The sequence below is a fragment of the Arvicanthis niloticus genome, chromosome 1 (assembly GCF_011762505.2).
Source record: "Arvicanthis niloticus isolate mArvNil1 chromosome 1, mArvNil1.pat.X, whole genome shotgun sequence".
In the NCBI taxonomy this organism is placed as follows: domain Eukaryota; kingdom Metazoa; phylum Chordata; class Mammalia; order Rodentia; family Muridae; genus Arvicanthis; species Arvicanthis niloticus.
The window spans coordinates 48238036-48259528 of NC_047658.1; the positions used below are offsets into that span (position 1 = coordinate 48238036).

General features: G+C 41.6%; 1 protein-coding gene across 2 annotated transcripts in view; it reads left to right on the forward strand.

Annotated features, from left to right (window-relative positions):
• The window catches only part of Agbl1 (AGBL carboxypeptidase 1), a 788584-nt gene that overhangs the window by 130033 nt on the left and 637058 nt on the right, over window positions 1-21493 (forward strand). For both annotated transcript variants that reach the window (XM_076936072.1, XM_076936077.1), the window contains exons 7-9: window positions 13021-13229; window positions 17476-17641; window positions 18582-18646. In XM_076936072.1, the coding sequence (XP_076792187.1) occupies window positions 13021-13229; window positions 17476-17641; window positions 18582-18646 (440 nt within the window). The remainder of the gene's footprint in view (window positions 1-13020; window positions 13230-17475; window positions 17642-18581; window positions 18647-21493) is intronic.

Sequence of the window (21493 nt, forward strand, 5' to 3'; positions counted from 1 at the left end):
TATTTTATACAGCAGGCACTTAGAGCAAGCTATTTGAATAAGCAAAGGAATGAATACACAGATGCCTTCAAATCCGGTTCCCCTTGGCGCATCATTACTCACTTACTTTGTTTACATTTTTGGGTATTCAAGGGTTAACATCCAGGGTTGTGGAACTGTAAACCCTTTAGGTTTTAGTGTATCATTCTGGCATAATTGATGGCCGCCTGTGGGTTGACAAAGATAAACTATCTCGAAGATTTAAAGGGATAGACAAAAAGATAAACACTCCCCAGCTCCAGAGGCACACGGCTGCTTCCTCATCTCACCCAGGATTGAGTGTACGATTATTTATTTATGTCAAGATGCACATCAGCTGGTTCCCTGAGATCCTAGAAGTAGCAGGTTATGGAGCAACTTTCATATATTATCTCATTTAATGCCCGCAATAATCCTGTAAGACAGGTAAATATTTAACAATTCCACAGCAGCGACTTTCAATGCGATTGATTTTGCCCCGGAGGAACATTTATTGAGGCTAAGGACAATGTGGCTGTCACATCTGTGGGAGGGTTACTCCTGGAGGCCATGGGATCCAGACCAATTTGCTATTAGCATCCTACAGTGCTCAGAATGGGCCCTACAATAAGTAATATCCAGCCCCAGATGTCCACAGAGGTTGAGAAAATCTTGCTCTCTGTAGGCTCAGAGAGGTTGGCTGAGCTCATAGCTGTGTAATAGGCATTGGATGTGTTGGGAATAAGATATACTCATTCACTTCATTCTAGAAGGCTTCAACTCTATGTTTTCAATAGTAAATGATTTGGGATGACATCTTGGCAGATATCTATATAAATAGATGACAGTAAGGGTTAGAGATGTCATTCAATCTGTTCCTTAGCTCTTGTCCCTAACTTCAGACCTCTGCTGGATCCTAAGTTCTTCCATATTTCCCAGAGTCATTATTGTCTATTTCTGATGTGTGTGTGTGTGTGTGTGTGTGTCTGTGTCTGTGTCTGTGTCTGTGTGTCTGTGTGTGTGTGTTTTGAAGCTTCCATGTTGTGCTTGTTCAGGATGAGAAAAAGGCAACCTAAGGGCCATGGAAGAGGTCATGGTTAGTATAGTCCAGGTGGTAGAAGAGCAGGTGGAAATATTGATAGTGGCTGGAGCTGGTTTCAAAGGAATATGCAGAAGGCTCAAGAATTTAGGATTTTATAGTATGTGCCACTGGAGGACGAGGCAGAAGGCAGCAGGCTGGATGTGTATGTTCCTTGCTCCTCTTCACCTACCAAGTCTAGAGGTTCTGTGAAGCATGAGCTGAATTACACATCTGTAAAACCAACCACGTAATTTGCTTTCTAGAAGTGCATAGTGCTCAACTGCATTGTGGCCAGAAGCAGGAGGTGCTACACCACTCAGGCGCCTCACTGTCCAGGAGGGCAGGTTGGGGAAGCCTCTATTTTTTTTCTTCTAGGTGTAAATCCTACCTTCCCCAGGTGTCATCCTCTGATGTGCTTACAGTGGAAACAGCCAAGTGAAATGAGGGGCGGGGTTTCCCAGGGGACCTCAGCAAGGGTAACAGTTATTTTGGGGGCTTGGTGAGTATTTTCTCTCCCCCAGAGAGAATAGGCTCAATGCGAAACTATGGATGCATGGAAGTGTCCCTGAAGTTTCAAGGCAAAGCTGCTTATTCCTTGGGCATTTTTTTTTTTTTTGAGATGTCATAGACAAGTAATGATGAAAGGGGGTGAGGAAACCCTGGCCTGATACTGTTTACGTTTGCACACTTCTCTGCAATGGATCTCAGAGTTTGTGACTCTATGAGAGAGAGAGAGAGAGAGAGAGAGAGAGAGAGAGAGAGAGAGAGAGAGCAAGAGAGAGAGAGAGAGAGAGAGAGAGAGAGCAAAAGAGAGAGAGAGAGAGATTGATTCAGAGACATAGACACAGGCACAGAGACAAACACACATGCACATATGCACACACAGACAGAGACAAACAGAGATGCAGAGAGACCCAGAAACATAGGCACATACAGACACAGAGAGAGACAGACACACACAGAGACACAGAGATAGACAGAGATTCAGAGAGACACACAGAGAGACAGACACAGACATGCATTTACATACATACAGAGAGACAGAGACAGACAGACACAGAGAGATTGAGAGACAGAGACACACAGAGACAGAGACACAGATACACCCATGCACATATATACATACACACAGAGAGAAATAGAGAGATTGAGAGACAGAGAGACACAAAGACATACACACAGAGACACATAGATACACAGACACACAGACACACAGAGACAGACAGACATACAAAGGGGATGGGGAAGAGAGACCATTGCCCACCTTTCCAGGCATTTTCTTTTACTTCTCCCTTTACTTTTCCTCCTGGATTTTCCTCTCCTGCTTCTTTTTATTTTCACTCACCAAGGTTTTGCCATTCCCATTTGCTGTGCTCTCAAGATTCTGGGTATCTCCCAGTTGCAGGTTCTGCCTCGTAACTCCTTCCTGCCATGCAGGTCTTGGCCCCAGGGTCCCATCTTCCTTGACCATGCAGTCTACCATACCCATCCCACCCACTCACCACAGAGTCACTCTTCTGTTGCACTTGCCACTACCTGACGTTCTGTGTGTGTTGGCACCTGCATTTCTCCACGGCCTTCACACATGTGCATGCCCCATGAGGCCTGGAACCTCAGCTTGTTTGTTGCTTGTCCCTAGTGATAGCAATAGTGCCTGGAATATATTGGCATATCACTGACAAACAAATGTTTGTCTAGTGGATTAATATAGTGCCCTAGATGTGTGGGCATGATTTTAGTTGGTAATTCATTGCCTAAAGCAGCAGCAAGATTTAGTTTTGAGGGAAAAGGTTTCTGTTTATTTGTGTATGCAGAGTGATCCATCCAGGTTGCTGACCATTGCTGAGAATCAACTGATTCTAGATATTTTTTAAAGCATCGATATGACAACATGATCATATTATTTTGCACTGTCAGAGAGGTGCATCAATATTCACATATGACTAAGAATGAAATAAATGCCTCCGATGGCCATAGATGCACTCTATGTGGTAACATTGTACCTTTTGAAAAAACTTAGTAAATATGGCTTAGAATTAATAAAAGCATAAACTTGGCCTGGTCTGGTGGACCTGCCATTCCAACTACTCAGGAAGCTACTGAAAGAATGTAAGTTATCATAGCTTGGAAAGTAGTGAGAACCTGATATATACATATATATTATATATATATATAATATATAATTAATATATATCACATATCATATATCAATCATATATATTACATATTACATATTATATATTAATATATAGGTATATAATATATATTAATATATATCTGTGTGTGTATGGGTAGGTAGATAGGTAGGTAGATAGATAGATAGATAAATAGATAGATAGATAGATAGATAGATAGATAGATTAATAAACTGACTAAATCATAGTTCTCTGGTATACCTTGGGCCTGTCTTAGATTCAAACCCCTGAGCTCCACACAAAGAAGAAAAAAGTGAGTTATGATATAGAAGTATTGATTTGCTTAAATATGTGATCCATAATCTTGAATCAGAGGATCTCTGTTCTAATGGGCTTTCTGTCGTGGAGTGTGGCATAGCTACCAGTCTTCCTGTGTCAGGCAGTGAGCATGGAGCATAGGAGAAATGGCAGAAGCTCTTCTTGTGCAGGGAGAGGAAGATACAGACCCCAAGGCTTAACTGAGAGGGTGAAGGCCCCTCTGGTTTGGAACTATGTCATGAGAAGTTAGTTTCTAAGTGTAGCTTCCAGCTTAAAAGAGAAACATCTAGATTCAAAATCATTTGGAAAAACTATGGGTGGCTCTCCATCTGAGTCACTACTTCTGGAATTAAGAGAAAGTGTCTTTAATTTTTATAAAGGCAGATGATGTGAAAACAGGATTTACTTGAAACTAACACTCACCTTATAGCTAAGTTTACTGAGATATGTCTACATTACTAAAATAAGCACATTCAAATGGGGGAGGACAACTGTACACCTCTCCTCAATATCAATGCACTCACACTACATTCTGAAACTGACTTCAGGACTGGCCTCACTTAGCTTTTGGGTACCAGAAAGACCCCCAGACATTGTCTTGAGTGACCTGAATAATTATTGGTTACCTATTTGTGCCCATAAACCTTCCTGAATTTGCTTCTCACTAGGAGATCATAGGGGTCTGGGAAGAATCAGGGCAAATGGAAGATATGGGGAGAAACCCATTTCCTCTGGGACCCTCATGCTTCTTTATCTCTAGCCTTCCAAGAAACATTTTGCAAAGAAGCTAGCTGTATTGGTAAGAGTAAAATGCTGTACTGGATACAAAACTGGATGCTATCTGGGGCACCAAGGGTTTGGGAACAACTTAATATGTCTGCTCTTCGGTCAGATGGGAGATTCCATTAGAACCCTGGAGATACCATTTACAAGCTTGAGAGACTTAAATAAGCCTGTCAGCAAGTCTCCGATTCTGCATCTTCGTTTGCTAAGTTAGAAATATAATGGTTGTTCTACAGCACTTCCATAAGACAAACAAGATGGTCTGTGTGAGATGATTGGCTGCCGCTGAGCTCATAGGAAACATTCAACAAATAAGTAGTTTCCCTCGTACCCAGTAGTACAGTGACAGAGCAGGCCGTTCACTGTTTTATAATGTGATTTGGAAGCCTTGGGAAAGGCTGCTTTGTCCAGAAAAACTTTCTAAATTGGCTCACTGAGAAGATCACCATAAACAATCTATTGCAAAGGTGTACACAGTACATATTATAGGTAGAGACAGCCTTAGCTTGAGCTTCCTAATGTTTCAGAATGGACAGTTCCCGGTGAGCTATTGTAGGGCTTGAGCGCTGTGAGTCAAAGTGCATGTTTTAGTGTGAAGTCTTGATTAGGACTGAGCAAGTTTTGTGATATAATTGTTCCTGGTTGGTAGACAGTGGGGAGAAAGCTTGCAAGAAGACCTCAGACGGCACAGGGGGGCTAAGTGATTGTGTGCTCTCCATTTTCTTTTCTGAGAAGGAAGAGCTTACACGTGCTCAGAAAATGGACTTTTAGGCAGTTTCTGAACAAAGCATAGAGCTCTTTGATCTTTACAGGCAAGAATTTCCCAAGAAAGCATGTTAGAGTATGCGATGTAGCTGAACATAATTTCTCTCCCTGGAAGCGTCAGAAGGGCTCAAATCCTTGCAGTTATTCTTATATACACATATATCTTATTATACCCAAGAATGGTTTATGGTTTGACTGTGAAATGTCCTCATGAAATTGAATGTTGGAGCCCATATGCCCAGCTGGTAGTACTGTGTTGGAGTGTTTGGGAAATTTTAGGATGGAGACAGAGCTTGATGACATAGCCAATGGGATCAGGTCTTTGGTGGCTATCATGCCCTTCCCCTTTCGGAATCCCTCTTCTTACTGTCTGTTACGGTGGGCTGACTTGCTCTGTCACATACTCCCTGTGGTAATTATTGGTCTTGATTTGGTTTTACTACTGCATTCTACGCCCTACTTCTTTCTGGAATGGGAATTTTAACACCGTGTCAATGTCTTTTGGGAAACTGTAACTTGTTCTTGGTCTTATTTAGGGACTCACATCTGTGGATTTATTTTGATTTACATGGGCTTATCCTGAATTATCAGCAGAGGCAGGAGGGGACACATTTAAACTGCATTTAAATCATAGTACTGAATAATGTAATGATGTAATGTAGTGTATGTGACGATGTAATTATATAGACAGTAAATGGTAGAGCCAATGTTCAACCTCAAAAGCTATGTGACCCTGATGCTTCTGTTCTTGCATGGGGATTTCAAAAGAAACACATCATAGTGCAACATTGGACTTTCTGTTGTGCATAAGGACAAAGAGGTTGCTAGAATCATAAACAGTGCAGATTGTGTTGATGATGGTGATCTCAGGCAGCAGGCATTGAGCAGTCAGTGTATCTCTGGCATTAAGTGGCTTACTTCCTGATATTATCTCATTTAATTTTCTCAAACTAAGAGCAAAGAAACAATTATTTGTTTTGTCTTTAAGATAGAAAGACTCAAAAGTGGAGATGTGAAATAGCATGCTTGCTTGTGCACAGCTAGACGGTGGTGGAGCCCAGCCTTGTTCAGGCCTCCAGGTAGACAGCTGTCAGAATGTAGAGGGTCTTCCCAGAGATCAAGACTAGCAAAGCAGGAACATAAGTACCTGTGGATGGCAATGATGAGTTTAGAGTCTTAAACTGCTCTGTATGTCTCATTCCAGGATGTAGCTGCCAGCATCTCATGTGGTCCTCTGCTGCAGGGTCCTACATTTCCTTTGCTGAAGGACCTTACTCTACCTACAAAGAAACAAGACAATCCTAAGATAAGGGAACAGAGAATGGCAATGACAGACAACTCCCTTTTCGTTTGCCAACTAAGAGGGCAGAGTAGCGGGGTGCTTGTAGATGTACTAATCTGGGACCCGAAACATTTCTCGAAAGCAGCTGCCATGAGGCTCCAGATTCTCTAAGAGAAAGTCAATCCTTTGAGGCTTATAGGTCTCTAGGCTTTTCTGTTTAGAAGACAAATATCTTTGTGAGGATGGTTCTGCTCACCAATGCCTTCAGGGGCTAGGGAGATAATTCACTTTTAAAGGAGATGGGGTAAGACAAAAGGTGAGGTGGTTGCTATGGTAACCTGCAGGCCTGCTTGCCCTGTGATTAAACATTGACAACATGGCATACACCAAAAGTCTACAGGCTACTGGACTGTAGCTGCAATCACAGGATTGTTCTTCCCTTACACTCTTAATTATTTAAATGTATTGTAAAATATTTGAAGTAGAAATGTTAGAAGAATCTGAACAGGCAATCAAGACCACCAATGACCCGTTTTTTTTTTAGCTAACTTAGCTAAGTACCATTGATACTTTAGCATAATTCTTTTTGATTTATTTATTTTTCTCCTTACCTGAGTGTAAAAACTACACCAATGGGTGTCTCTAAAGGAAATTTTAACTTCAATTAAGAATACTTTGAAAATAAGGATTCCCATAAACCATGTTTCAGATTGGGAATTCGCTAAAAGTAAGTCCCCAAGAGGACATAACCCAGAGAGATGAGTAGAATATGGAAAGGTGAGTGGGAGTGAGAACACAAGAGAATTAATTCTCTGCTGTTCAAGGATTCTACAGTGGAAAATGGGCCAAAGATCTTTAGCTGTATCTAGAGTGGCCAACCAAACAAGGGATTCCCAGGAAGCAGGGCAATGCAAGACTTAGGACTTCTCACCCTACTTCCCTATTCCAGTCTATGTACCTCACCTCATCTTTCTAGAAAATGAAAATGTGTGTGTACATGTGTACATGTATGTATGTATGCATACATACATACATACATACATACAATAAAAATTGTAAAAACACTTTTAGGAAGAAGCCATTTATATAGTCAGACTATGGAAGAGCTGGTCTTCTTGGAAGGGGGTTGGAAAGCTTAAAGTCCCCCAGACTCTGAGCTCACCCAGAGCTGTATCTGGAAACACACATTTTTTCTGACTATTTTTCTACACTGAGAAGTGGTGTTTTTTCTCAGATCTCCAGGAACTCCTCTGAGCTGCTGATCCCAGTGACTCACGTTTCATTCTTTGGCTCTTCTCTACTTTTGCTCTTCCAAAGTTTGGTGAATCTCCACTTGTCGGCTGGAAGATGCGCATTGACTTTTACAAAACTTCCTAAACTATTCTCGGAGAAAGATTGACTGATGTAGGGTCAGTAAAGAAGGGGGTTTAATTTCTTCGGGTCTTAGTAAACATGGCAGTTTGTTGGGGATTAACAGGAAAACCATGAATAAAATCATTGCTATTTGATAAGGGATTTCTCTCTCAGACAATTAAAGATTTTCTTTTCCTCCGTTACCCACTTCTTTTCATCCAAAGAGAATAATGAATGAAGGTCATTTTGATAATGTATTATTGGTCACATTGCCTTAGAATAGATAAAAAGAAATGTCATCCACCCTCCACTGAGTACAGGGCCCCAGTGTCCCATATTTGCCATTCTGGCACTTTTCATTAAGAAATACTGTCCTTTAATGTCTCCTGGTTAGTTCCCAATTTTCTTTTAAACAGTGGATATAAGATAGACTGGAACCCTATTCAGGCAGCTAAGGACTCTATAGCCAAGACCAGTCAAGGCAAGATATACTTTTGTTACCACGAATAATACTCTGAAGAAGGCTTTGGAAGAGGTTTAAGCCTTTCACAAACATATCACTGGGCATAAGTCTTATCACTTTCAATTCAGGGTCATGGCTGCACAGAATTTTATAAAAAGAAAAGACAAAATAAAATCAACTCTTCACATGGGTCAAAATTCTCAGGGGTGCTAAGTGAAACCCTGTAATTTAAAATGTGACAAACAAGCAAAGAAAAGGTTTCTTAATATTACGAGGAAAACCTCTGTGGAATAGGGCATTAAATTTCCATGCTTTTTTTTTTTTTTTTAAACACTCATGTGCACTTGCATGGTCTTGTGGTAAAATAATACTTGAGATTGTAATCCCACTCTTCTGACTACAGCTCAGGGGAGCTTCCTCACACGCATTTGGCTAGAAGCACGTACTGTCTCGTAAACCAGCATGACTGGTTCCTATAACGGAGCCAGGCAGCCTCAAGAGAAGGACAAGATTTGAACATCTGTGGCAGAGTCACAGAGGCAGCCATCTAGAGCCCCACAGTGTGCCTTATTTATAGGAGCTCGAAGACCACAGCCCTTGAGTTGGGTTGACACCTCCACACTCATTCACTCACCCCATAGTGCAGGGAAGTTAATTTGAAAAATAGTGTAGACGACTAACTGTTGACAGAGGTATCTTGGAGTTGTCCTTGGTCTTGTGTTTCTTCAGAGACAATTGGTAAGATAGCTTGACAAATAGATCCATATCATAGATTCAGTGAATGTAACCAGGAAAACTGGGACAGGGAAATCACGGTGTGGAGGAGGGGCAGGCAGAACTCTTAAATCTCTATCCGCTATAGGGAAGCCTCACAGAGTAACCCTTCAATCTGTCTTGGCCTGAACCTCAGCAGTGTATGTTGTTCCCATCCCACAGCCCACACTGGTATTTAATAGTCTTTTTTGTGAGGAGTTCCCTTCGTGTTCTGCGCCCCACTTTCTGCCTTAATTTCTTCATAGTGTTGTCATACAGTCCTTCTCTCCAGAGGAGCCATAAGCTCAGACAGTCATTCATGAGGACAGTGCTGAGCAGGGTGAGGTTAGTTTGCTGTGCCCCACAAGAAGATACGAAAGAACCTGACACAAGTTGTTATGTTGTTACAGAAGTGGTTATTAGTTTCAGACACAAAGAAAAGAGGGATGGACCATGGGTCCTGAGAAGGAATTTAGATGTGTCGGGGAGTTCAGTGTCTGATGGGAAGAGAGGATATGAAGGGGCCAGCCTTCACTAAAGGTCGTGGTCCATTTAAGGGCACACTCACAGAGGTTGTTGACTGACTCCTTCAAAGGAGTACGGCATGAGGAGGATTTGCTTGTATGACTTTGATGCAGCCCATTTGATCTAACTGGCTGTAGAATAAAGTGCTGCTTTAGGGCCCATGAGTTGAGGAACAAATACATCATGTTGGAATCATGCCTGGAGAAAGGGAGGTTTCACTAGGCCAGAGGAAGCAAATGTTGACGTGGTAATCATATAAACATGTGACACTGTGATTGTCCATTAACTGGCTTCTCTACTGTGGGAAAAGCATATAGCATGTCTCTTACGCATGATAGATAACCTTTGAAGTATGGTGTCTCTCTCACTTAATCCTTTTCTCTACTCAGCTTTGAAGAGATACAGAGAAGAATGGAAATATGACGATGTCCCCTCCTTTCCTTCTTCCTTCCATCATTCTTGTCTTCACTCTGTTTCTTTCCGCCTTTCCTCCATCTCTCTTTCTTCCCAACCTAACATTATTTTCTTTTTTTTCTCTCTGAGAATAACTTACAGACACTCAACATTTTGCAGTAGTGAATTTATTAAAAAGTAGGAGATTTTCTTATATAACCTCTATTTAACAAAATCTAAAAATAAACTGTTGTGTAACTTTTCCCAGGGAGGTACAAACAAATGTCTGTTCCTCTCAGATAGGGAATGACAGACCCAAGAATTGATTCTATAGAAAGTCTATCTTGGGGAACCAATTAATTTTGGGATGTGACTTACAGGAGCTTGAATAATGGGTTACTTAAAAGAACAAAAGAAACTCAGGCGGCTACATCACTCAAACACTGCATCCCTGCCTGGGTCATGACTCATAGACCAGCATGGCTGGCACCGTCTGCCCAGCCTATAAGCAGGTACTCTACTAAACAGTCTTTGGTCCACAATTATTGACTGTTTTAACTTTAGCAATGCGTATCTTGTCAATCTTGTAAGCTTCCTGGCCCTTGAGAAGAGGTGTTCTCTGAGCCTTGGAGGAGATGATGTGGCTGTCTGCTTATTTTCTTCCATTTGTGGAAACATTGAACTACTATGTCATAGTAACAGTCACTTATTCTCAGCAGCGTAACAAGTTATGAGTCTCTGAAGTAAGCACTGCCTGTTGCAAAGGAAAGGGACACTTCTCTCCATAACCGAGGCTGAGAGCAGTGATGATCTATGGGCATTTAGAAGGCCATTTGAAAGCTGGCTTCCTGGGTCTGACAGGCTCCAGGTCAGCACCCATTGCTTCTTTCTCAGCCACTCCTGGCTGCTGAAAGGACCCATCATGGGAAAACAACTCTCACACGTATACCTCCTCGCACGATGAATATGTGGCATGAGCCTCATGAAAGTGACTTACATGCCAGGCTGAGGCATGAAGATTTGTCAGAGTCTTTCCTACCTTAAATGTGCCTTACTGTGCGGCTTTACAGACCCACTAAGGCTTCAACCTAGTCTTGAGGTCCTTGCCCAATGAACTTCCTTTTTAACTCTTTAGTAAACACAAAGTTGTCTGGTCCAGTGAAATGGGCACCACTTAGAACCTGTCACTTAATTCCTTTAGTAACGTCTGTCCATCCTCTCTTCCTATTCTTGGTATTCCTGAGGACTTCACTCAGTAATAGTCAAGTATTCCTAATGGTGTGTATGAGCCTGTCCATGAGGGACCCTTGTATCAATGCATATGAAGTCTTTGTCTCTAGGAGGGATGGGTAGTTACACAGCTTCAGTTACTCTGCTTAGTACTCAGACTGATCTGTCTGCATCCATGTCTCTCAGCATCACCAGCACAGCTGTGGGGGACTAGTCTATTGCTTGCTTAAAATTATTTCCCAATTCCGGCAGTTCAGAGATGGAATGTTTACTGATTATGGAAGCTTCCACTATTAAAGCCCCCGTCTGCACACATAGGCAAGGATCTTGTTTACTCTGTATCGGGTGTTGGACTGAAATAGTATCCCCTATCTCTTTGACCTCACGCTCTTTCTTCTTGCTGTCTGATTCTTCCCATGGATTCCATGTTTGGGGATGCCAGGATGAGCTCATTAGCAAGATCTAACATGTACTTCTCCCCCTTGTGCCCCATCAGCTATAATAAACGGCAAGCAAACACCCCAATCTCATCATTACATGGGCGAAGTTCACTGTAGGGAGAAAGTTCAGATGTGCTTACATGTCGTATCATCCACTGATGCTACCACAACCCTATTTGGAGATTTTTCAGTATTGAAGTATCATCTCTGCTCTAGCAGTCATCTGGGTGCACCTTCAAATCCATGCCTGACTCAAGGTGAACCATCTTGTATCACCCAGAGGAAGACAACTATCTTGTGATTTCCTCAAAGGACACTCGCCCCTCAGATGACATAGCATCAGTTACATGTTTTATCAGTCTATAGAAGGGACCACACAGCAGCCCACTATAGTGAGGAGCCACACTGCATTGGGACTGTCCCCATGGATGTTTCACCCTCAGAAATATCAGACTCAGTTGCATATCTTAATGTCAACAGCTTCCTTCAGTATAATCTATGGCTCTGTCAAACAGTCTTTGGGTGCCAATTGTGTTATGTGACTTTCCCTGTGGAGACATGAATAAATATATATTCATCACAGGAAAGGGTACTGATGACAGACCAAAGAAAAGATTCTATTTAAGTCTAGCTTAGTGATACAATGAATGTTTTTGTGGTTACTTTGTAGGAACGTGGTTAAAGGTTAGTTACTGGGATGTGGGTGACTCAGACAGCTGCATCAAGTGGTATGAGCAGTGACTCATGAAAATTACAGCAGTTCCCTTCAGAACTTGCAGGCAGCAGCTCCCGCAGAATCTCTCCATCACTACAGTTGCTTACTGTTTCGTAGCCTTGGGAAAGGGTCTTGTGAATCTTCTGAGTCTCAAGAACTTCGAGTCTTATGGGCCTCCCTCTAGGAGGGAGAGGGAGTATTTCAGTCAGAAAAAAAATAGCTTATAGCATAAACATTGACACAATATTATGAAGTGATCTACAAACCTTACCCAAATTTTAACCCCTGCTTCACTGATGATTTTTTTTCTAGCAAAAGGAAAAAACTGGCCTACTATTTGAATTATAATTACATATTGTTCTTAGGTGTCACGTCTTCCTAGTCTTTTTCTGTCGTCGCCATTCCAAGTCTGGTTTTTTTTTTCTTCTCATTTTATGATCTTGACATTTGTGAACAATATAGGTCACATGTCTTGTAGCATTTACCTCAGTGTGAGTTTGCTGACTTTCCTAATGCTTAGATTAAGGTCATGTGTTCTGGCAGGAGACTATAGAAATGTTGCTGTGTCCTTCTCAGGTCATCATATAAGGAGGCTTATTACAACCCCATGTCCTATTACTACAAATGTTGATTTTGATCATTTGGTATAAATAACACCTGCCAGTTTTATATGCTGAAAAGTTATTATTGCCATTGTAAGTATTATGTGGGAGACACAGTGTGGCATACTCCCGCAACTGTTTCCCGAGGAGCTGTGATTGACATGACCTTTTGCCTTTGTCTCCAGAGTCTAACAGCCGCAGGGCGGTGAACAGAGGCTATGTCAACAGCTTGCTCAGGCTGCATCAGGACTGGCACAGCCGCGATGTGACCAATACCTATGTGATGATCCGCCATGGGCTTCTGCTCTGCCTCAGGCACATTGTCGCCGTCCGGTCTGGCAGGGAGGCTTTCCTGGCAGCCCAAGGCATGGAGACTCTTTTCAACATTGCACAGGTAGCCAGCATGGGGATTTCCACAGCAGGTGGATGACTTCTGGGTGATCCTCCGAGACTTGAATATTGTCCTGAACAGAACAGGGGTATCGGAAAAACAACTTCAACATGGTTCTTGTTTCAATATGACAGGTGTTCTGGATTCAAATCCCTATTCCCTCACTCATTCTTATTCTCATTCAAGCAGTGTTTATTCAATCATTCATTTACTCACTCATTCAATCATTATGTATTTATTGTCTGCACACTACTAAAAATGACAAAGAGCACAGTGATTGTGCATGGGCTCCAGAATAACAGAACCCAGTCTAAAGCTGTGAAACTTTTAAACTATCATCTTACTTTGCAAACCATCAAATTTGCTTTTTTTTTTTTTTTTTAAAGAAATATGTGAACTGGCATGGTGCCACATACCTTTAAGCACAGCACTCAAGAGGCCAAGGCAGGCAGATCTTTGAGTTTGTGGCCTAGCTTGATCTTCAGAGTGGGTTCCAGGACAGCCAAGGCTATACTGAGAAACGGTGTTTCAAACAGTACTAACAACGAAAGAAATAAAAGAAACATACACATATACACTCAAATGAAGTGGAATAGAAACATTTAGATTTTTCTTGTACACGAAATTTACGTGATTCATGTGTTCAGGCAACTACGTACTGTGTTTTAATAGTTTCTTTATCTTCTTCTGAGTGTGAATCATTACTGGACCAAATATTACTGGGAATCTGTGAGGAACACAGCAAATTAGACTTCTGATCTTATGGGACACACATCCTAGAAAAAGGCAGGCATTAAATAAATGCATCACCCAATGAGGAAGATTTTTCCAGTGGTCTGTGAGACCAACAAAGTAAGAACAACATCTATAGGTGGAGGGAGAAGATCATTTAGAGACCTTAAATCCTCTCTGAGTGGGTGATACCCAAATGTAAATTATTAGACAGATCCTTATACAAAGTTTAAGCGGAAAAACGTCCCAGGCATGGGAAATAGTGACTCCCTTGGCTGGCACATATGTGCACCAAGTGGGGTGTGTAGTATGAGATTATCTGGGTTCCAACTCAAGTAACACCCTCCTCACCTACACTTTAGTAGGACTGATTTAAATGCCATCCCACTGGATACATGAGCATCCCAGATACCCGTTGCCTGCTCACTTTCAGATGCCTTATGTTCCCTGTTATCTTCCCTGTTGCTAGTCTCTGGTGCCCGTTGCTCTTCTCTGGAAACCTTCCAAATTTACTCTACACAAGTACATGCAGGGGCAATGAAGCAGCTGATGGGAGCACCAGTCTCCTCTCATCACAGCACTAGATGTTTCCTATTCTTTTTAAAATAGCATGCTCCTCTAAACACTAACATGATCCTGTGCTGCAAACCAATATCTAATTTTCTGTCTTCTCTCACCTCTGGGTTTTTCTCTGTCGCTACTGAATTCAGAGCTTCTCAGTCATGAAATAGCTGCATTTTGCATTCTGCCTTTTCTGGATCAAGCCATGCTTTCAATTTTTTCAGGCTTCCTTGTGCTCTGTAGACTCATGATCCCCCAAGTCTCTAATCTCACTCAGTCCTTGTGAAATTTCCCTCTTGATAGCTTGTACAGGGCACCCCGATTCTGGGTGGCATGCTCACCCAATCTGTCCTCTATATTATTGGCTGTTTCTCCCTCCTGTGCTAAAAATATCTAAAAGGTTGGTAGAGGGAAAAGATGGTGACTTTTACAGTTGTATATTGCAGAGAGGGACAGTGAAAAATTATATTACAGCAAATGATGGCTCACGTATGTCAGGGGCTACAAAAACATATGTAGAGTTTTGGAAGCAGTTCCTTGACTGGTCAATAATGTCTTTAATCCCTCCATAATGCAAACAACAAAGTCCCAGCTTCCAGTTGCTTTTGTAAAAGGGAGTTAAGTGTGAGTGGAGGCAGAATCTATAGTGAGGTTTATCCAGCCCACGTTGTAATGTCTGGTTGGTACTATATGAAAAAGTAGCCCAGGAAGGGTTATAGGACAATGCTACATGATGTGCTAAGCCTGCCACATGGAAACATGTGCATACTAGGTGGGTGGAAACTTCTGTGGATTGGGTTCTACACATGTGCTTATGCCCCACTTAGCTTTCAGACTTTAAAATAATATGTTCTCCTACAGGGACTTTTACCAAGATCACTTTTAACCTAATGATGTTTTCTGACATTGCCTTTCCTGCCTACTCCCTGGCCCATTATCAAGGGACATGGTGCATGGGAATCTAGAAATTTTTATTTCCTTGGATTCAATAATCCATTTTTAAATCCACAATCATTTCCCTCTGATTAGAAGCTACCCAATATGACATTATTCTTAATGCCCTGGTCTCGGTACATTTTAACACCCCCTCCTTGAAACCCCTGTGTGTCATGCTCACTGCACTAGCCACATGAGCTTGCTTCTCTCCTTTTACTCTCCTGGACCATCTCACACAAAGCAAAAAAGCAGTTGCCATCAATCATCATCAGTGACTATGTCAATGGCCATTACAGATAGAGCTGTGTTCCCAAATGTTGGCAATTTGGACATTCTTGGTTAGGACTTAGCTCTGACTTTCCTAAGGCTGAAGTTCAGAACGTCGTCTCCAATCTACATCTATTTACCTTTCTTCTTTCTCCTCCACACTCCATTTCCTCTTTTTCCAATACTAATAACTTTACAACAAACACTTGGGGCCATTTGACCAGGCCAAGAGGATGAAATATCTCCAACTAACTCATTTTCCACAGGGAGTGTTTCCTGCTGTGTCCTCAGAGACACTTGATTGGTACCATTTGAGGACACTAAAGGGAAAGTGGCATTCTTGATTGCATTAAGACATTTCTGTTTTGAAAGTTGCCTCACTTATATTTTATAGTCTGCCTTTTGTGTTTGCAGGGCTGGCTGGGGACTGAATGCAGGCTTTGCACATTCTAGGCAAGGGCATTAACCCTGAGCAGTATCCAAAGCCCTCATTGCTAATTCTTGTGCATGCTTTTGTATGTACGTGTGTGTGTGTGTGTGTGTGTGTGTGTGTGTGTGTGTGTGTGTGTAAGCCACAGGTTGACATCTAGTGTCTTCCTCATTTCCTTTCCACTTTATTTTTGGAGACAGGCTCTCTCTCTGAACCTGGAGTCCACTGATTTGGCTAGGCTGGCTGGCCAGCAAGGTTTCTGGGTCCTTCTAACTCTGTTTTTCCAGATCATAGATATATTGTTCTGTGATTTCTTGGAGTACCAATGTTACAGATTCATGCTTGCATGACAAGCACTTTATCAGTGGATCTATTTACCCAGCTAAGTTTTTATTGATCTATCTATCTATCTATCTATCTATCTATCTATCTATCTATCTATCTATCTACTTTTATGAGCCATCTGTAGTGTGTACCCCAGTAGGACAACAGCATAACACAGGCCTTATGGAGGATGTTCACCAGCTCACTACTATGGCTCCTTGGTCTAAGAAGTTTCTGTATTCTTTAACACTCTCAAACTGGAAGCTCAGCCTGAACACATTTCTACACCAAGTTCAGTGCACAACACATTTTCTAAGCTACTGGAGAAAATAGTGTTTTGGCCAAAGAGTTACAGAGCCTCATCGACTCTGTCTCAATTTAGTAAACTTGTTTGTATGTTTTTCACAGTGTCTGCAAAGACAGGTATTGTCATGTTCCATTGCCATCAAAATGTTACATCTGCAAACCCGAGTTTTCTTTGCTCTGGGTAGGTATCAAGTGGGATCTGCACAGTGGGCTTTGAGACAAGCAAGTTGGCTAATTTAGGCATCTGGAACTTGCTTAGTTTATCCATTTTCCTTTATATCTTTCTGTTCAGACAATAGCCAAAAAGAGAAAAGCAAGACTTCCATTAATTCAGCCACTCATTTCCTAACTGAGGCAATAATTCACAGTGACTCAGGCGTGCCTGAAGGATTATGTCACTCCTCTTTCCTCAGGCATCCTGGATAAGGACTTGTCTCAGGTGCAGCCTCCCTTGAAATAAGTTCAAGCCTGCTTTCAGACTAAATTCATCACAATATCAACCTGAGCAGCAAAATAGAAATAAAAATGCACATTCTGACTAGACAACATTCTCCATTAGAGTGCTCCAACTACTAAACATCAGACAGTAAGGCTGTTTACTGGCCACTTAGGCTGTGTGCATTTCATTATTTGAAATAATGTCCCAGCATGGGAGGTGCACACAGGGTCTGTTATAATATTCTCTCTGCTCAGACCTGCCTGGAGAACAAGAACATGGAACTTGTGATCTCTGCTGTGATTCAGATCCTCAGGCAGTGTTACCCTGCGAGTCGGCTTCCCCTGGTCACAGCCAGCAGTGCTTACACCTTCCCGGCCCCCGGGAGCACCAGCCCCGAGCTTCCATGCCATCTAACTGAAGGTAAAGTAGTAGATAGCTCGGCTTTAAGACAAGTGTTTGCATTTTACAGCTTGTCAGAAAGATGGGGATTAAAGCAGAAATTGTCATTGTACAGGTCAACTGTGATAAGCTCATTAGAGACATGTATGAAAGAGTAATTTCTCATAAACAGGAAGAATAAGCATCAAGCTCTCTCACGTTGTCCCTAATTATTAGCTGTTGCCACGTTGCCTGGTGGCTACCGAATGCCTGTACCGTCATTTCATCTAATTAAGAAAAATAATCTTTCCACCATTTTGTGACCCGACCTCTTTGCTGTACTGTCTATTGGTGGAATTAATTTGTTGTTTGGAAAAACTGAAACAAAACTTTCACTGTGTAAAGCCCTGTGATACACATTTTATATCTGAAAGTGTCATGATTCAACCTTCAGGAAGACCTTAAAGTCAAAGATTCTAGTGTTTTGTTTTGTTTTGTTTTTTTAAGTCTCATCTTCCTTCAGGGAGCAGATTTTCCACAATCGGAATTTTATCACATGGCATCTGATCCTTTCTGAAGTTAGTGGGTAACTCTTAAATAAATTCCTCCATTTTAAAATTAAGGACCTGATCAAGGCACTATCTAAATGACAATGGATTTAGTACATGTGGTCTGTAAACATTGACATTGTCAGTTGCACCAATACTCTGAAATGAGTGAGAGGGAAGCCCTTCTGTCATTCATGTGTTATTTCTCTCCAGATTCATATGGAGCAACAGTTTAGGCATCATGGCACCCTCCTCCTATATGCTCATGTGCATAGCATGTACACAAATCACTGAGCATCTTAGTGTGCTGGGGTACAGTGTTCTTGCTTAGCAATGGGTTCCTCATTTACAAGAGATGCAAGTCACGGTGTAGGAGAGAGTAAATACCAGACAATGAGTATCCTCATTCTTTCACCTTGTTTTTTCCCATCCAGAAGATTTTGATGATGACGGTGACGAAGAGATGGACAAAGACTCTGATGTGGAAGCTGTGAAGGAAGTAGGTAAACGTGCCCTTGGTTGCAATAATATTCATGCTGACACTATGCAGAAGAAAGGACCACTTCCTTATATTTACTGAACTTACTCCAGCGTTGTCACTGCAATGATAGTGATGTCTGGAAAGCACAGATACTGTTAATTTTTCAAATGTCATTTTCATCTTGATCCATCTAGTGCATGGTTTCTTTGTAAGTCAAGTCTATTGATTATGATTCAAATATTCTATCTGGATGAACCTGACAGATTCGTGTTTAGAGATGGTGTATTTAATACGTGCATAGAATGATGTTTTAGGGACCTTTTTGCTAGACCTCGCCTGTCTTCATAAATTGATTTTCCTATTCCCTGTGCATTCTGCACAACGATGTAGCCTTGTGCATCCTCGCTCACGCCTGTGTGAATCAGTCTTTCCTGCTTTGCAAAGTATGCAGGTTTGCTTCTACAGTACTGACGTTCCTGTTTCCTGTCCCACCATGATCCATGAAAGGAAGGTTAGCAAGCCTTTCTGTTCAAAGTTCACATAGTAATTATCTTACACTTGGTGAGCCACTTCTTTGTTTTAATGACTCCATCATGACAAAATCCTGCCACCCATAAAGCATGAATGAGTGGATATGGCTCTTTGTTGAACTGAACAACATAGTTTGTTGACTGGCTTTTTTGTTGTTGATAGGTGTTTTAAACTTTTTCATTGTTTTAATATTGACTGGATATTTCTTTTGTGAATAGGGTTTCTTGTGTATCAGGGGATGTGTAGCAGCATCCCCGATTTCTACTCATTATTCACCCATAGCATCCATCACTTTGCCCCTCATTCATGAACCAAAAATACCTCCAAGAACTGCCAAATCATTCTTAATTGACAATCATCCTCCTGGAAAAATGATAGTTGGTTTATGACTTATAATTCTGTCTCCATTTCTCCTTCTATATGCAGTTTTGGATAAGTTTCTCCATTTACAGTCCCTTAATTTTGTCATCTGTAGCATAAGATTTGAGCAACAGTCCTGGAGGTGAATTTCAAATTTAAAAATGATTCTGCACCAGCATAATGGCTCAGCAGGTAAAGGCAATTGCTCCAAAGTTTAATGATCTGAGTTCAATCCCCAGGACCCACATGGTAGAAGGAGAGAACCACCTTTGTCAAGTTGTACTCTGACCTCTGTATACACAGACATGTAGACACACAGATATTCACACACAAACGCACACACACTGTACACACAACACACAAACATACATACTATACACACATGACAGACACAGAAGCACACATACATACACACATCATAAAATATTATACAAAAATAAAAGAAAAATGTCCTTCTCTCTCTTCTTCTCTCCTCCCCCTTCCCTTTCTTTCCCATGTCTCTTTCCCTGTTCCCTTCTTTCCTTTTCTGGAAAGAAAGAGGGTTTGGCATTCTCAATCTGAGCAATTTCTCACTTTGCTGATGACAGTGGCAGATATCTAGGGACTATCTCTCAGGCCATCTTTGAGCTTAGACTGCTATTGACAGTCTGATGTTCCCAGGGTTTTGTTGATAAATAGAATCATTTCTGAAGTCATCAGTAGCAAATTGGTTCTTTGCTCTGGCTTGGCCACGCAGGCCTATAGAGTACGTGCAGAATCATTTGAATAATACTGGGCTGCTGTAGTCATTCATCAATGCCACCTTCCACTCCCCTCTTGCTCACACTTTGATAACTGGATGTCTGATGCACTGTCAGTTGCCTCTTGTATCTGATGCTGGGGGACATAGCATATGACAGTGCTTGACTCCACACAGCTAGCTAGAATGGTAGGGAGCACTGATAATTTCTCTGATTCCATTCTGGGGAGGATTGTAGGATAGGAGGGTGTAGAAACTAAACAAATACAAAAATCCAGCTGGGAAAGAAGTGAAAGATAAATTATCGAGGGCAGTGAAACTATTCATCAAAGCCCATGGCCAAGGAGATGGTGAAAACTGGATATGAATCTGACCTGCAGAGTAATGAGGTAGCATAGGAATGAGGTTTGACTCTGGGGTCCAGCCAGCATCAGAGAGCTGCCCATCCTGCAAGCAGCTTTTGCTTGGTGAATGCTGTAGCATTTGTTGCCCATGATGTGGACAAGGAGCCAGGCCCATTTCTTTTCTACTCTCAGAGCTGACCCAGGCCTTTAGCATGTAACATTCTCATTTGAAAATTATAGATAGATGTGACCTAAATCTGAGTAAATATATTAAAAGAAAGTCTTGTGAGAAGGAGGTCTGAGGAGTTGAATCTTCTGATTTGCTTAGAAAAAACTGCCAAAGTCAACATAGGAAAAGAGGAATGGCACATGAAGAGAAGATGGTGGCTGTGTTTTCTTCATCTGTGCACTGGATTTGAATAAACTGTTGGGAGAGGAGCATGCACAAAGTGCACTTGCATTCTTTCCCCAACTTCTTCCTTTTTGAATTTCTTTTCTTTCTTTGGGGTGTTTGTTGTTTGTTTGTTTGTTTGTTTGTTTTGGTAAAATCCATGTACAATAGGGTAAGTTCTGAGGAAGGGTTATATGATACAAAACCAAATAGGATGTTGATTTTTATTGTCAGTATTTTCATAAACTAAAGAGCAAATTAGAATTCTATGGTTTGAACAAGCAAGTGTGAATCAGGGCAGTGATGGTGCCCACAAGGTTAGAAAGCATTATCTAGATTAAGGGGCTATCAGTACCCTTGATAATATGAGAGCAGAGTAGCAGGTTCATCCCTAGATGAGCATAGTCTTTTAAGATGTGATGAGGGTGCCAAAAGATGCAGAGACCAAGCCACAGGGTCTTTGTATGTTTGTGTGTTTTTACATTCACACACTTGTTTGT